This window comes from Taudactylus pleione, unplaced genomic scaffold, assembly GCF_031769625.1.
Source record: "Taudactylus pleione unplaced genomic scaffold, aTauple2 ptg001003l, whole genome shotgun sequence".
Lineage (NCBI taxonomy): Eukaryota > Metazoa > Chordata > Amphibia > Anura > Myobatrachidae > Taudactylus > Taudactylus pleione.
In genome coordinates, this window is record NW_028285404.1 from 149,024 (window position 1) to 163,693 (window position 14,670).

Sequence of the window (14,670 nt, forward strand, 5' to 3'; positions counted from 1 at the left end):
AAACTTTTTACTTGGCGTATTCCATGCTTCGCTCATTCAGTTCAGAAAGCCAAAACCACTATCTGTCGCTTAAAGTGACTAAGCGGTCCACAATTTTGCCAACACCTGTGAAAAAGGAAGCACAGGGCGTTCCTGAACAGGGGCTGGAGGGGCCGACTGGCCTGGTGTAGTATAACAATATGGACATAGACCATCTTGAATTAAAACCTCCTGGGATAATCCTGCTGAACAGGACCTGCAAGAGACCAGTATAGGAGCAGCAGACTGCTTGTTACCCTTGCCTTTGCTAGACATAACTGCAAGTACAGTATAACACACTATATGCAACATCCTTCACATATACAGGTAGATGTGCATAGGGGGTTTACTGTAGTTCACCAGTATCCCAGGGTTATATATGAAAGGGAAAGGTATAAGCTGACAGTAGAGAGAAAACACAGACAGCAGCGCTAGCACAAGTCACATAGAGTATAACTATAACTGCAATGGGCACTAGATTCAACTACACAGACCGCAGTGGCTAGTAAGAAATAGCGCTGTATATAACCTGGCTCCTAGGAGAGGTATATATGGAGACTGGACCCAGCGTTCCCGGAGACCTGTGGCTGCTGAAGAAAATGGCCGCTGTGACTCTCTGAGGCGTTAGGGGTGAAGGAGGAACAGCTTAGAGGTGGTAAGAAGCAGTAGAATGGTGCCTTGAGCTGGGGGGGAGGAGCCATAGGGAGAGGGCTGGCCTCCCCTATGCCGATATCAACCGCCGGTTCCCTGGCCTTTTAACCTGCACCAGTGAATTTAGCCCAGGTGGTCTAGCGGAGTCCCGGACGGACTAGTATCCACAGCAGGACTTCCGGTCTGTCTCCCGAGACCGGAGGTAGAACTGCGCAAAGACGTGGATTACCACAAGCGGGAACCCGCCTTACCCTGTCCCGGCTGCAGTCTGGGGTCCTCCCATGGAGGTCCCCCGCCGTAAGTACCAGGCCTATGGCTGGAGTTGCGACACCGCGGAGGGGTGATGGAGCAACAGCGCTGGGGTCCAGAGGTGTACAGCCGGCGGTATCTTGTTCCAGAGCGACTACATCAGATCTACCCCAATGCCTCGTCATTGTTGGCGGTGTCGTTATGGACATATTGGCACTTTCTATCCCATTTGGTAGACTTGCCCACGAATCGCACCGTTTTGGGCGAAGGTCCCAGTCGCTGATGGCCTCAGGGGCACCCCTCAGCTTTTCTCTCAACCTGGTCAATATGCTTTTATGTGCCCCTATCCACCAGAGAGCTACATGTCAACAAATGGATTCTACATATTACCTGAGCCGCTAGGTATCAACTTGCCAACCATCTGATAAGGAGTTAGTGAATAGGATCTGGTTCGTATCTAAAATAGAATACATAACCAGCCTCCTGAACACCACAGTGGTCAAGTTCCAATGCAATTTGGTCTCCATGGTACATGTTTCATATCATAATCCTTCCTGGACTTGCCTTGACCCTGTGATCTCTTTTCTTTACCCTCTCTATTACCCCTATACTCTCTACACCAACCATTCCTTTCTATACCTCCCCTTTTTTGTTCTACTTTTTCCCACCCCCATCTCGTTCATCCTACCCATGTATGCCCCCTTTTTCATTGCACCCTCCAATACCATCCCTCATTTACCCCCCACCCCACCTCTACTCACTGGAGATTTGCCTCAAAACCATCTCCTGCTCAACAAGACCATATAGCCACTTTATTTTGTCTGCCTTCTGTTTCAACTTAGGCCCCATAAATCTAACCCTACTCACTGCCACTACTTACTACAACCCATGGTTCTGACAGCTCCACATCAGATCACCCCCCATACAGTGCATAATGTTATATGTAATTACACAGGTATATGTAGCATGGCTCAGGGAAAGTCAGGCGCATGCTGTCATTACTAAGTATTAGATGCACTCTCTCCTTTATAATAAATGACAGTCTCCTCTTACCCAGTGATGTGATGGGCCGGTGATTCTCCATCATCATGTCCTTGTACAGACCCCTGTGTCCTTCTATATACTCCCACTCCTCCATGGAGACATACACAGTGACGTCCTCACACCTTATAGGGACCTGATACACACAATGATACAGTCATCACCCAGACACATCCCCTGGTGTTACTGTATTATGTCCCATTCCCAGCAGTCACCTCTCCAGTCATCACCCAGACACATCCCCTGGTGTTACTGTATAATGTCCCATTCCCAGCAGTCACCTCTCCAGTCATCACCCAGACACATCCCCTGGTGTTACCGTATAATGCCCCATTCCCAGCAGTCACCTCTCCAGTCACCACCCAGACACATCCCCTGGTGTTACCGTATAATGTCCCATTCCCAGCAGTCACCTCTCCAGTCACCACCCAGACACATCCCCTGGTGTTACCGTATAATGTCCCATTCCCAGCAGTCACCTCTCCAGTCACCACCCAGACACATCCCCTGGTGTTACTGTATAATGTCCCATTCCCAGCAGTCACCTCTCCAGTCATCACCAAGACACATCCCCTGGTGTTACTGTATAATGTCCCATTCCCAGCAGTCACCTCTCCAGTCACCACCCAGACACATCCCCTGGTGTTACCGTATAATGTCCCATTCCCAGCAGTCACCTCTCCAGTCACCACCCAGACACATCCCCTGGTGTTACCGTATAATGTCCCATTCCCAGCAGTCACCTCTCCAGTCACCACCCAGACACATCCCCTGGTGTTACTGTATAATGTCCCATTCCCAGCAGTCACCTCTCCAGTCATCACCCAGACACATCCCCTGGTGTTACCGTATAATGTCCCATTCCCAGCAGTCACCTCTCCAGTCATCACCAAGACACATCCCCTGGTGTTACTGTATAATGTCCCATTCCCAGCAGTCACCTCTCCAGTCAGCAGCTGAATGATCTTGTTGGTGAGTTCCAGGATCTTCTGATCATTGTGTCTCTCATGTATCAGTGAGTGAGGTGGAGGCACCGTGATGAGCCTCTGGGTTCTGCTCAGTCTTCCCAACACACGGGGACGTCTGCTGGGTGACCCATACTCCCCAGATGTCTTCTTCACTACTGTGTAATCCTGTATATTGAGAGACAGTAATTCACGCTAGGCTGTTTTAGCATCTATTCACATTAAGGAACAGCGTCGGGGGAAGCCTAGCACCTAGGCCCCTATTAGTGACGGCAGCGGCTTGTCACGCCCCCTAAAGTGACGTCGAGGATGCCACACCGCCCCCAACAGTGATGTTGCCGGGGCCTCGCCCCTTACACCGGCCGGTGGCGTACCCCTTTTCAGGCGCAGACACTAGTGCCACCAGAGCCCATCTCACTATTGATCCTAGCGGGAACACTAGTATCATAATGTGTAGATTGTGACTTTCACAGAATTACCCATCCTGCCAGTCAGGTCCCTGTGTTAGTAATAGAGATAATAGTGATGTCACTGTGACACTCCCAGACTCCCTCACCTCCCCAGTCAGGTCCCTGTGTTAGTAATAACAAGAGATATGGTAAGAACTTACCTTTGTTATCTCTGTTTCTACGAAGTCCATAGGGTCCACAGGGTTGACCTTGGGGTTATAGCTGGAACAGGATCCATGGGCACCACACAGTTAAGCTTTTAGCTCCCAGGATGCACTTGGGTCCTCCTCTATACCCCGCCCCCGAGCCACAGGCACCTCAGTTGGTAAGCAGCCTAGGCCGGAGGAGAATATGGAACAGAGAGAAGGAAGACTGGAACACACAAGAAACCATACTCACAGCAATAGGAGACGGAAAACCGGTGACCAGCCACACAGCCCATTTGAAGCCAGGTGCGTCAGGGCGGGCGCCCTGTGGACCTTATGGACTTCGTAGAAACAGAGATAACAAAGGTAAGTTCTTACCATATCTCTTGTTTTCTACTTCAGGGTCCATAGGGGGTCCACAGGGTTGACCTTGGGGATGTCCCAAAGCAGTACAACTAAGGGCGGGGACGCTCCTGTGCTGAAAGGAGTACCCGGCGCCCAAAGGATGCATCCTGAGAGGCGAAGGTGTCAAACGCATAGAACCTCAAAAACGTTTGAATTGAAGACCAAGTGGCCGCCCTACACAGCTGAACAGCAGAAGCGCCACGTCTAGCAGCCCAAGAGGGACCCACAGAACGAGTGGAATGAGCCTTAACAGAGGCTGGCACAGGTAAGCCCTCCTGTGCATAAGCCTCACAAATAACGGAACGAAGCCAACGGGCTAACGTTTGTTTGTTGGCAGGCCAACCCCTCTTGTGAAAACCAAAGAGGATAAACAAGGAATCAGACTTCCTAACCGAAGCCGTCCGGTCTACATAAATTCTAAGCGCCCGGACCACATCTTAGGAAGTCTCACCAGCTGAAAGATCAGGGGACTGAAAAGCTGGCACAACAAGTTCCTGATTAATATGGAACTTCGAGACCACTTTGGGCAAAAACTCAGGACGAGTGCGGAGCACCGCTCTGTCCTGGTGAAAAATCAGGAAAGGAGGGCGACAGGAAAGCGCCCCCAATTCAGACACCCTCCTGGCCGAAGCAATTGCCAGGAGAAAAACAGTCTTAAATGTCAGCCACTTGAGCTCCACCGCCTCAAACGGAGGACCCTGCAGGACCCGTAGCACCACCGCCAAGTCCCAAGGAGCCACAGGAGGCACAAAGGGAGGCTGGATCCTGAGAACACCTTGGAAAAAGGTGTGAACGTCTGGTAGTATTGCAATCCGCCGTTGAAACCACACGGACAAGGCGGACACATGAACCTTCAGAGATGCAAGGCGTAAGCCGAGATCCAATCCTGACTGAAGAAATTCCAAGATCCTAGAAACTCGGAACACCTGAGGATCATAAAGTCTGGACTCACACCACTGAAAGTAAGTGTGCCACACTCTGTGATAAATCCGTGCTGAAGCAGGCTTGCGTGCCCTGAACATCGTACCAATAACCGAACTGGAGAAGCCCCGAGACCTCAAGATGGCTGTCTCAAGAGCCCCGCCGTCAAAGACCCAGATCCGGGTAAAGGCAACAGGTCCCGACGTTGAGGAAGAAAATACGGAGCGTCGATGGAGAGGCTCCTCAGATCGGAGTACCAAGGACGTCTGGGCCACGCCGGAGCTACCAGCACGAGCATGCCGCCGTCCTGCTTGAATTTCCGCAGAACCCGAGGAAGCAGGGATATCGGAGGAAACAGATACGCCAGGTGAAACGTCCATGTCACCGACAGCGCGTCCACCAGACTTGCACCTGCGTCTCTTGTCCTTGACCCGTAAACGGGCAACTTGTGATTGTGACGGGAGGCCATCAAGTCCAGCTCCGGCAGTCCCCACCTGTCCACGAGTAGCTGAAACACCTCTGGGTGAAGCGACCATTCCCCGGGATGCACGTCGTGACGGCTGAGGAAGTCCGCCTCCCAATTGAGGACTCCGGGGATGAAGACCGCCGAGATCGCTGGAATGTGACCCTCCGCCCAAGACAGGATACGAGACACCTCCGACATCGCTGCCTGACTGCGAGTTCCGCCTTGGTGATTGATATACGCCACCGTGGTGGCGTTGTCGGACTGCACCTGTACCGCCCTTCCGTGAAGAGCGGGGCCGGACGACTGCAGGGCCTTGTATACTGCCCGCAGTTCCAGGATGTTGATGGGGAGAAGTGCTTCTTCCGCTGACCAACGACCCTGAAGCGACAAAGAGCCGGTCACTGCCCCCCAACCCCGGAGACTGGCATCCGTCGTGAGCAGGACCCAGTCCGGGATCCAAAATGGGCGCCCCTCGACCAGATGAGCTGTCTGAAGCCACCAAGCCAAAGATAGCCGAACGTCCGGAGACAACACCAGCACCTGAGAGCGGATCCGGTGAGGTAACCCGTTCCATTCTGATAGAATCAGCCCCTGCAGGGGCCGGGAATGGAACTGGGCAAATTCCACCATGTCGAATGTCGACACCATGGACCCCAGAACTCTCATAGCCGAATGGACCGACAGGCGGCAACGGCTCAGGCAACTGCGTATCCGCAGCTGTAGTGAGGCGACCTTCTCCGGAGTCAGGAAGATCCTTTGCTGACGCGAATCCAGCAGGGCTCCCAAATGAACCATCCGCTGTGATGGAATCAGGGAGGACTTTTTCCAATTTATCAACCACCCGTGTGCTTGCAGGCAAGCGATCGTCAGGTGGAGATGTTGAAGCAGTACCTCCGGGGAGCTCGCCAGCAACAGGAGGTCGTCCAGGTACGGCAGCAGCCGTACATTCTGGTTCCGAAGATGTGCGGCCATGACCGCCATAATCTTCGTGAACACCCTCGGTGCCGTGGAGAGACCAAAGGGTAGCGCCCGGAACTGATAGTGGTGTTGAAGGATAGCGAACCTCAGATACCGCTGGTGTGAAGATGCTATCGGAACATGGAGGTAGGCGTCCTGGATGTCCAGGGACACCATGTAATCCCCCGGTTCCATCGCCAGAATGATGGAACGTAACGTTTCCATCCTGAACTTGGGAACTCTGAGGAATTTGTTCAGAGACTTCAAGTTGAGGATAGGGCGATGAGAACCATTGGGTTTCTGCACCAGAAACAGAGACGAATAATACCCCGTCCCTCGTTGTGATAGAGGAACGGGAACAATGACCCCTGCTTTCAGCAAGGACTCTATAGCCTCCTGAACCTGTAATGCCTTGGTCTTGTTCTGAGAAGGACTTGTGCAGAAAAACTGGTGGGGTGGTCTGTGCCGAAAAGACAGGGCGTACCCCTGGGAGACCACTTCTCGAACCCAGGCATCCGTGGTGGTATTGTGCCAGCACTGGGCAAATAGAAGTCGGCCTCCCACTCTGAGGTCCCCCAGAGGGAGGCCCGTCCCATCAGGCCGCAGGTTTATCTTCCTGCTTGGAAGAAGGGCGCCGAGCACTCCAGGCTTGCTTCTTGGGTTTAGAGGCCGTCTTACTCGCAGACTGTCTCGGGAAGGACTGACCTTTCGCCTTACCCTGAACCCGAAAGGAACGAAAAGCCGAACTCCGAACCTTAGCAGGCAGTGCCGCCGAAGGGAGGAAGGCCGACTTGGATTTAGCCAGGGTGTCCACTATTTTGTCCAAGTCCGGACCAAATAGTAATTCCCCATTGAAAGGTAAGGCCTCCAGACCTTTCTTTGAATCAGAGTCCGCTCTCCAGGACTGCAACCATAAGGATCGGCGGGCAGACACCGCTGCAGCCGATACCCGCGAGGTCAGCAGACTAGCATCTAAAGAAGCTTCTCCAATGTAAGAAGCGGCGTCCCTCATTTGTCCCAACAACGCCCGCTGGACATCCGGAGCGTCGTCCGGGAAGGTATCTTCCAATGCATTGGCCCACCCCTCAATGGCCTTGGCCACCCAGGAAATGGCCATGGACGGTCGGGCCACCGCCCCGGAGAGGGAGTAAATAGACTTTAAGCAAGTCTCAACTTTCCTGTCTGTGGGATCCTTCAGCGAGGATATCGACGGTAATGGTAAGGTGGCGCCCCGAGTTAAACGGGTGACATGGGAATCCACCGCCGGTGGAGTTTCCCATTTTTTACAATGTGCCTCAGGGAAGGGGTAATTAGAAGCCAACCGCTTCTGAGGAAGGAATCTCTTACTGGGCGCCTGCCAAGCTACCGCCATATGATCCGTCAATTGATCCGACAGGGGAAACACCACAGAAGCCACCTTAGTTTTTTTGAAACTAGGAAACTTCGACCTAGGAACCGGTGCCTCATCCTCTATAAGAAGAATAGCTCGCACCGCCCTAACTAGTGCTCGCACATTAATGGACGACTTGGTATCCATTTCCTGGACCGAGGCGTCCGAGTCAGTGTCATCAGGGACCTCCCCATCATCTGAGGAACCCTCTGAGTCCGATACCTGAGCAGCCCGTGTCATGAGTGGGCGTTTAGAAATCCTAGAAGGCATGTCAGTCTGCAACATTGACTGAAAAGCCGAGGAAGCGGCCGCCAAATTTTGCACGGAGTTGGAGAGCACATCCACCCATGGTGGAGGCGTCGCCATAGGGGCCTGAAAAGGTACCACAGGCTGCTGCGGCACAGGGGAAGCCTGTATATACATAGGCAACCCCGCATAGGGACCAACTGATTGAGACCCAGGAGGACTCCGCAATAACTGCGGGACACCCGGGGAATGGGGGATGGTCGGCTGGGGCACCGCCCTAGTAGGGAGAGCAGTCGGGACCGACAGACGGTCCGCAATAGACACCAGCACTTGAGAAAACATCGCCCACGGTGGTTCCTGCGCCAGAGAAGGTCTGGATGGGCCAGGAGCCACCTGGCATCGACTACACAGGCCATCCTGTGACAAATCCTCCCTATCTACTCCTGCAGAACAGCGTCCGCAGGAGGCCAACACCGGAGCCACTGAGCGCTCAACCTCCTCGTCTGACATGACAGAATATATTATATATCTGGCACCAGGGTAGAAGTAAAACGCACTCACCGGTGTGCTGAACAACAGCCCACAATATGGCACTGAGTAGCACACAACTGTATGTGACGGACCTCACAAATACGTGATCTATATAAGTGAGGTCAGTAGAAACGCCCCTCCCCCACACACCTGCAGGGCTTGTAGGAGAAGTAAAGGGATAGGTATAAGCTGACAGTAAGCGGAAAATAAGCACAGACAGGCAGCACTAGCAAAAAGTCACATACCATGCAGGAAGATATACTCACTGCACCTTTACACTACAATCAACCTGCCCAGATTCAGTGTCTGGGAAGGCTATAGTGCTGTGTACGCTGTCCTTAATCAGGGGAGAGGTACACAGGGGGACCGGTCCGCGTGCTCCCTGAGATCTGCGCTGCCACTGGGAAAATGGCCGCTGGAGACCTCAGAGGAGGAGTGGCCGAGGAATCTGCAGCTCAGCGACGCCAGACTGCGTGCTGAAAGGCGCGCTGAGCTGAGGGGAGGAGCCGCTGACAGGGAAGGCTTCCTCCCCTGGCTGGCCATTAACCCCAGGGATGCTGGCTTCCCGCTTGCCGGTTATCCCTGGTGGTTTAGTGGTCCCACGGGTTATGGGGGGGCCCGCCGCCACTGCCAGCAGCCTCCGGTCTGTCCCCCGGACCGGAGGCTAAAGGACTGCATTTAAGGCATTCCGCGCGCCGCCGCTAGCCAGCGACGTGCGGCTTACCTGAATCCCCGGCGACTCCGGCAGCAGTCCTGGGAGGTAGACAGAGTCCGGCTAGTACGGACTCTGTCCTCCCGCCGCGATCCCCAGATCAGTACTGGCGTCGCGGCGCCAGTCGGGGATCAGAGCGGCAGCGTGGGCGTCTGTACAGACAGCCCTTCGCTGCCGTCTGTAGTAAAAATAGATTACAAATAAATAAAATTTAACTTAAAATAAAAAGCTTCTGGGGGCTGCTCCTGCAGCCCTCCTGCGCGGTGACCGACTCCGGCCGGGCACCAGCTTACACTGAGGTGCCTGTGGCTCGGGGGCGGGGTATAGAGGAGGACCCAAGTGCATCCTGGGAGCTAAAAGCTTAACTGTGTGGTGCCCATGGATCCTGTTCCAGCTATAACCCCAAGGTCAACCCTGTGGACCCCCTATGGACCCTGAAGTAGAAAGAGATAATAGTGATGTCACTGTGACACTCCCAGACTCCCTCACCTCCCCAGTCAGGTCCCTGTGTTAGTAATAGAGACAATAGTGATGTCACTGTGACACTCCCAGGACCACTCACCTTCTCAGTCAGTAGGTAGATGATGTCCACAGTGAGGTTCAACATTTTCCGAATTTTGTGACTTTTGTCCCTTCCAATGTTTAAACAATTTAGAGGCCGGTGATTCATAAAGACGTCCATGTACAGATTCTTGTGTCCTTCCATATACTCCCACTCCTCCATGGAGAAATAGACAGTGACGTCCTCACACCTTATAGGAACCTGAGACACACAATGATACAGTCATCAACCAGACACAACCCCTGGTGTTACTGTATAATGTCCCATTCCCAGCAGTCACCTCTCCAGTCATCACCCAGACACGTCCCCCGGTGTTACTGTATAATGTCCCATTCCCAGCAGTCACCTCTCCAGTCATCACCCAGACACGTCCCCCGGTGTTACTGTATAATGTCCCATTCCCAGCAGTCACCTCTCCAGTCATCACCCAGACACGTCCCCCGGTGTTACTGTATAATGTCCCATTCCCAGCAGTCACCTCTCCAGTCATCACCCAGACACGTCCCCCGGTGTTACTGTATAATGTCCCATTCCCAGCAATCACCTCTCCAGTCATCACCCAGACACATCCCCTGGTGTTACTGTATAATGTCCCATTCCCAGCAGTCACCTCTCCAGTCAGCAGCTGAATGATCTTGTTGGTGAGTTCCAGGATCTTCTGGTCATTGTGTCTCTCATGTATCAGTGAGTGAGGTGGAGGCACCGTGATGGGGCTCTGGATCCTTCTCAATCTTTCCGACACACGGGGACGTCTGCTGGGTGACCCATACTCCCCAGATGTCTTCTTCACTACTATGTAATCCTGTGTATTAAGAGATATTAATTTATTATGATGTGTAGATTGTGACTTTCAAAGAGTTACCCAACTCCCCAGTCAGGTCCCTGTGTTAGTAATAGAGATAAGAGTGATGTCACTGTGACACTCCCAGACTCCCTCACCTCCCCAGTCAGGTCCCTGTGTTAGTAATAAAGATAATAGTGATGTCACTGTGACACTCCCAGACTCCCTCACCTCCCCAGTCAGGTCCCTGTGTTAGTAATAAAGATAATAGTGATGTCACTGTGACACTCCCAGACTCCCTCACCTCCCCAGTCAGGTCCCTGTGTTAGTAATAGAGATAAGAGCGATGTCACTGTGACACCCCCAGACTCCCTCACCTCCCCAGTCAGGTCCCTGTGTTAGTAATAGAGATAATAGTGATGTCACTGTGACACTCCCAGACTCCCTCACCTCCCCAGTCAGGTCCCTGTGTTAGTAATAGAGATAAGAGTGATGTCACTGTGACACTCCCAGACTCCCTCACCTCCCCAGTCAGGTCCCTGTGTTAGTAATAGAGATAAGAGTGATGTCACTGTGACAGTCCCAGACTCCCTCACCTCCCCAGTCAGGTCCCTGTGTTAGTAATAGAGATAATAGTGATGTCACTGTGACACTCCCAGACTCCCTCACCTCCCCAGTCAGGTCCCTGTGTTAGTAATAGAGATAAGAGTGATGTCACTGTGACACTCCCAGACTCCCTCACCTCCCCAGCCAGGTCCCTGTGTTAGTAATAGAGATAATAGTGATGTCACTGTGACACTCCCAGACTCCCTCACCTCCCCAGTCAGGTCCCTGTGTTAGTAATAGAGATAAGAGTGATGTCACTGTGACACTCCCAGACTCACTCACCTCCCCAGTCAACAGGTAGATAATCTCCAGGGTGATGTTTAATATCCTCTCAGTCATGTGACTCCTGTCCTTGTCCATCCTCTGTGATTCCATAACTTATACAGGACGGGTGTCACCGTCACGTGGTTGTTAGTAAAGACTCTCCGGTACCTCACAGCTCAGCTACCTAGGAATAGATATAAGAATTATTAGAAACACCGCAGAGTACACATGTAACAGACAATCTTGCATAGAGATACGCTTTGCGGACGGATCCTTTGATGTGATGCACAGTTCACGCTTCCGAGCGGAGCAGACACATTGATGTGAGTCACAGCTGCAGGAGCCTCAGGTGTATGTTATACTTATATACTGGTTTCTCCAGTCATCCAGGCACCAGTCATTTCCTTACATGTAGTTACTGGTATTGGTCACAGAAATCATACAGAGGGTAATGGGAAAAGCTGGTTTCTGGCCGCGCACTGAGGAGAGATAATATTACACTATAACATCTTATTGTCTCAGTATATAACTATTATTTGTCCTATATGGGAAGCAGGTTACTGATTAGTGGTAAGTGATAGGACATGTCTGAGGGTACAGATAATGCTATATCACATATTAGTCTTCATTCTAGCACCCTGCATCTGTCACACACCGTGCAGTTCCTCTATCCTGCCTGGGGTGTCACTCCCTGCTCTGGTGCTTCTAGCACACTCATCTGATGCAACACATTGCTGATATACAGACCAGAATGTGCTAGAAGCACCAGAACAGAGTGTGACACCCCAGGCAGGAAAGAGGAACTGCACGGGTTGTGGCAGGTGCAGGGTGCTAGAATGAAGACTACATATCATTATAACATATGTTATTATATAGGGAAAGATATTTGGTTGATCAATAACATGAACACGGAGCCTTTATGTGGTGGAAGCATCAGTCACTTGTTCCCTCACTGTGTAAGGAACGCGGCTGTATCTGCTTATTAGGTCATTTCCATCTATATTGTTACTTTAATGTTACAATAAGGGGCATATTTATTAAAGGATAATTACAGGCTAACGCGTGTTATTGGGGGGATACCCACAATTAAGGATACCAAGAAATTGAAATAGAGCGACCGCTGCAGGTGTGTTTTCTTTCCATTTCTGTCTATAAAGCAGCTGCCATATGTGTCTACGAGGAGCTGCCACGCTGCAGGAATTACCAAGCTTGGCCAGTCTGCTAACACCCGACGCTGGCATCAGCCTAGGGGCTACTATAGTGGGGATATTAGCAAAGCGGGACCCTTAGGATCTATCTCCATTCCTTCCCAGTACAAGTGCCAATGCCAAACACGGAAGTAGAGAGATCACTATACACAGGTCACACACTGATCACTATACACAGGTCACACACTGATCACTATACACAGGTCACACACTGATCACTATACACAGGTCACACACTGACCACTATACACAGGTCACACACTGACCACTATACACAGGTCACACACTGACCTCTATACACAGGTCACACGCTGATCACTGTACACGGGTCACACGCTGATCACTGTACACGGGTCACACGCTGATCACTGTACACAGGTCACACACTGATCACTATACACAGGTCACACACTGACCTCTATACACAGGTCACACACTGACCACTATACACAGGTCACACACTGACCACTATACACAGGTCACACACTGACCTCTATACACAGGTCACACACTGATCACTATACACAGGTCACACACTGATCACTATACACAGGTCACACGCTGATCACTGTACACGGGTCACACGCTGATCACTGTACACGGGTCACACTGCTACTACACCTGATAATACTGAGCTCCTAAATACAGGTAATGGTGGTCTCTGGGCGATGGGGTCTCTCTCAGGTTCGTGGACTAGTAGGTAAAGTAATCTGCCTGTGTGATAGCAAGCATCACGATCACAGCCACGCATGGAGGAGGAGAAGTGGACTTCTATTTGAACACTAGAGGTAGTATATGATTTAATGACTAGACTTGATGTTACTACGGACATTTTCCTGAAGACCATCAGTCGCTTTGAAACATAAGGGGTCTTACACAAAATGGCGCCTGCACAGGAGACATCACGTGATCAGGAGGTAACTTTTGCCGCCTTTATTTTATAAGACGTCTGTGTGGCTGCTGATTGGCTGTTATTAGAATACAATGTTTCCCATGATCCTCTCCTGCTGGTGATGTGTGTAATGTATCTGTGTTGTGGTCAGTGTCTTTCTGATCTCTACACCAGGGGGCAGGTGACCTGTGGCACTCCAGCTGCTGAGGAACTACACATCCCAGCATGCCCTATAACAGCAGCACTGTGGCAGGGCATGCTGGGATGTGTAGTTCTCCTGCCCCTGGTGTAATAATAACAGGAGCTATGTGACAGAGATAGGATGTGATAAGAGGTCTCTGTGTTATACACAGCTGTCACCTAAGCTGCCATCATATATGTTATCATTGGGAATGTTCCTGTTAGTGAGTACAGAGCAGCCCCACAGTACAGCACATCTCATGCATGTATGTATGTGTTATGTGCTGCAGCTCTCGCTGTCTCTCTCTCTTATTATAGGTTATTATGTAGTAACGCAGAGACACAAACTTTCCTGTTGGCCAAGTGGTAACACAAACCGGCGTCACTGCGGCACATACAGGAGGAGAAGGGGACACGGTTATGTGTAAGGGAGGGAGCTGTGTCATACATGCCGACGTCTGTAACAGCCTCTCTGGGGGAGTCCCGGGGGTTGAACCCTCTCTGATGGGGATGTGGAGCCGCATTCATGTCATCGTGGTTTTCGCCATCTTACAGCAGGGAGTTGGGGTAGGGTCACCACCCATCCGGGATTACTCCAGACAGTCCAGAAAACAGAAGATCTGTCCGGAGGACCTTTAATCCCAGATGGGCATTATGGGGGGCAGCACCTCAACACTACCGACACTCAGTGCGCCCACCTCCTGCCTGCGCAATGGTACGCACTATATCCTCTTCCCCCTGAGGACAGCCACTGGCCGGACACAGGGATGAAGCTTCTGATGGCAGGCACTAGGCAGGGTCAACCAGGCAGCAACTGGTGGTGTGACAGGATGTATAGATCTGATGCTCCCGGGGGTGCCTATATACAATGCATCCAGGAAGTATTTGCAGGGCTTCACTTTTTCCACATTTTGTTATGTTACAGCCTTATTCCAAAATTAAATAAATACATTTTTGTCCTCAAAATTCTACGCACAATACCCCATAATAACAACATGTAAAAAGATTTTTTGAGATTTTTGCAAATTTA

General features: G+C 51.5%; 1 protein-coding gene across 3 annotated transcripts in view; it reads right to left on the bottom strand.

The window, feature by feature from the left end:
* LOC148454337 (uncharacterized) overlaps positions 1-13,327 on the bottom strand; it is a 36,819-nt gene extending 23,492 nt beyond the window's left edge. For 2 of the 3 annotated variants that reach the window (XM_088461019.1, XM_088461017.1), the window contains exons 1-6: positions 13,190-13,327; positions 11,379-11,544; positions 10,320-10,511; positions 9,710-9,910; positions 2,901-3,092; positions 1,972-2,095 (exon numbers count right to left, since the gene is read on the bottom strand). In XM_088461019.1, coding sequence (XP_088317145.1) covers positions 1,972-2,095; positions 2,901-3,092; positions 9,710-9,910; positions 10,320-10,511; positions 11,379-11,471 — 802 coding nt within the window. In that variant the 5' untranslated portion in view covers positions 11,472-11,544; positions 13,190-13,327. Of the gene's footprint in view, positions 1-1,971; positions 2,096-2,900; positions 3,093-9,709; positions 9,911-10,319; positions 10,512-11,378; positions 11,545-11,769; positions 11,840-13,189 lie in introns of all 3 variants that reach the window. The other variant, XM_088461018.1, reaches the window with a different exon arrangement.
* Positions 13,328-14,670: the final 1,343 nt, after the last annotated feature.